Source organism: Emiliania huxleyi, assembly GCF_000372725.1.
Source record: "Emiliania huxleyi CCMP1516 unplaced genomic scaffold EMIHUscaffold_831, whole genome shotgun sequence".
NCBI classification, from domain to species: domain Eukaryota; phylum Haptophyta; order Isochrysidales; family Noelaerhabdaceae; genus Emiliania; species Emiliania huxleyi.
Window position 1 is genome coordinate 1 of NW_005195793.1, and position 2,181 is coordinate 2,181.

General features: G+C 69.1%; 1 protein-coding gene across 1 annotated transcript; it reads right to left on the reverse strand.

Moving 5' to 3' along the window:
* Window positions 1-261: 261 nt before the first annotated feature.
* EMIHUDRAFT_121271 (hypothetical protein) lies at window positions 262-1,726 on the reverse strand (the record flags this gene model as incomplete). Its single annotated transcript, XM_005758867.1, has 2 exons — window positions 262-1,026; window positions 1,583-1,726. The coding sequence occupies 2 exons, from the start codon at window positions 1,724-1,726 to the stop codon at window positions 262-264; spliced, it is 909 nt and encodes a 302-aa protein (XP_005758924.1).
* Between the last annotated feature and the right edge of the window lie 455 nt (window positions 1,727-2,181).

Sequence of the window (2,181 nt, forward strand, 5' to 3'; positions counted from 1 at the left end):
AGGTTCGAGCGCACCTCCCGCGCCCGAGTGCACTTATGCCAGCTACACAAACCCACAGCACCGTCAGCGTGTATTCTGGGCCGGATCGAGCAACTCTAGCACCCTGCCCAGCGCCGGCCACACCTCGCGCCAGACGTGGTGCGCCATGTTGTCTAGCATCACCTGCACAGTGCCTGCCCCCCGGCCAGCGCGCACCACAGCCTCCTCCCCTCGCGCCGAAGCTTTCTCAGCAGCGAGCCAACCCAACGGCTGGCCTTCGACTCACGAATTCGCGTCGACGCCAGCCACTCGCCGAACGGTCGGGTGGAGGCCTCGAGCCGTCCGCATCATCGGCACGTCCTGCCCCTTCTCCGCCTGCTCACTCAAGTACTCGCGCAGACGGCGGCGCACCTCGCGCAGCGCCCTCGAGTGCTTAGCGCCGTGCGGCAGCATGGCCTCGTCCTGCTCGTCCTCGTCTCGCGCACGAAGAAGCTCCATGACGGCGCTGCGCCGCACCCTCCTCCGCCCCGAGCGGGCGTGCAGTGGGAGCGGCGCGTCCCCAGCCTCGCCGCCGCCCCCCTCGACGCCGCTCCCCTCACCGCCGGTGGCGACCGCGCTGCCGATGTCGGTCGCGCTGGCCGGCAGCGCGTCCGCAGCCTCGTCGCTGCCCTCGCCGCCGCTGTCCTCGCCGCTGGTGGGGGCCGCGCCGCCGGCGCCGAGCGTCACCCGCCTCCACGTCTCTTCCTCTAAGTTGAGCCGGAAATCCTGGTCGGGGTAGCCGTCGTACTCGACCGCGTGCACGAGCCGGCCGTCCGAACCCTCCTCCCGCCCCGTGATGGTGCCCGGCCACCACCTCTGCTCGCCCAGGATCTCCACGTGCGTGCCAGTCTCGACGACAGCGTGCCCGGCGATCCTCGCCGCCGCGTCCACGCGCAGCCGTTTCCGCCGCGCCGTCTTAGACTCCGTGGCCTGCGGCAGGACGTAGTTCGGGCCGTATTCCGCGACGTTCGCGAGGACCTCGGCCGCGCTCACCGTCTCGACCACGGCCTCGACCGGTGGAGGGGGGGGCTCGACCCGTCGTTCGACCCGTCGTTCCGTGACCTCCCGCGCCAGCCGCTCGCCAGCGAGGGGCTCCTGATGCGCCGCCCGTCGGTCGACGCCCTCGCCCCTGCGCTCACTCAGCCAACGACGCCGTCGCTGTCCTCGCCGACGTGACCGTGATTCGAGGCCGCCCATCGGCCATTCTAGCCGTCCAGCACTAAAGTCGTTCCCCCCCCCTCCCTCGGACACGTCCCTCCCTGTCCTCTCCACTGGTTCCTCTACTTATATACATACCGTATACGTAAGTCGATTAGTGTGCCGGATTTTGATATCAGTGGCAAAACTGCGGAGTCGAAAATGGCGTTTAATTTCGCGCACCTGCTGTCCGCCGCCTGCGGCGGCGCTCCGCGCCGCTCAGGGCGCCTGCGGCGCCCTCTAGCGTGCTGGCGGCTTTTTTCTTACTATCCTTGAACGGAAAAATCGCCTATTTTTCCTCGACGAACCGAGAATGCCCGACTCATCTTGGCGGGGGCGGTGCTGGCGGCGTCCTCTCCCGGCGCACCACCTGGCGGTGCTGCTCCTTCCCCTCATCTACGGCGGGCTGCCCGCCGTCGGATCCGCTGCGCTCGCGCCGGCGTGGGCTTCGCTGCGACAGCCGCTGCGACATCGCCGAGTTGTTGCGCCGCTCGCCGCAAAGCTGCAGCATCCCTCGCCAAAACCAATCCGCAGGGTGAAGGCGAACTCAGCCGCGCGCCGAACCAAGGCGCGTCGACCGCTCGGTCGCGGCGAGGGCGCGCTGGCGGCGGCGGAGGTGTGGCGGCGGCGCGGCGAAGGCTTTCTGCGCAACTTCATCCCGGCGCTCGGCCTCTTCCTGTGGGTTCGCACGTGCGTGGTCGAGCCCTTCTTCATCCCCTCCCAGTCCATGGCGCCGACCCTCTCTCCAAACGACCAGATCGCCGTCGAGAAGTTTTCTCGCCTCTATGTGCGCGCCCGCCGCCGCACCACAAGCGCCGCACCCAACGCCACTGCGGCCCCAACCGCAGCTGCAGCAAGTCCCCGCCACGCACACACGCCAGACAGGCAGACAAACAAAGGCCGTCCCGCGCACACGCGTGGCAGGCGCTTCCGAAGCGGGGAGAGCTCGTCGTCTTCCGCCCCCCC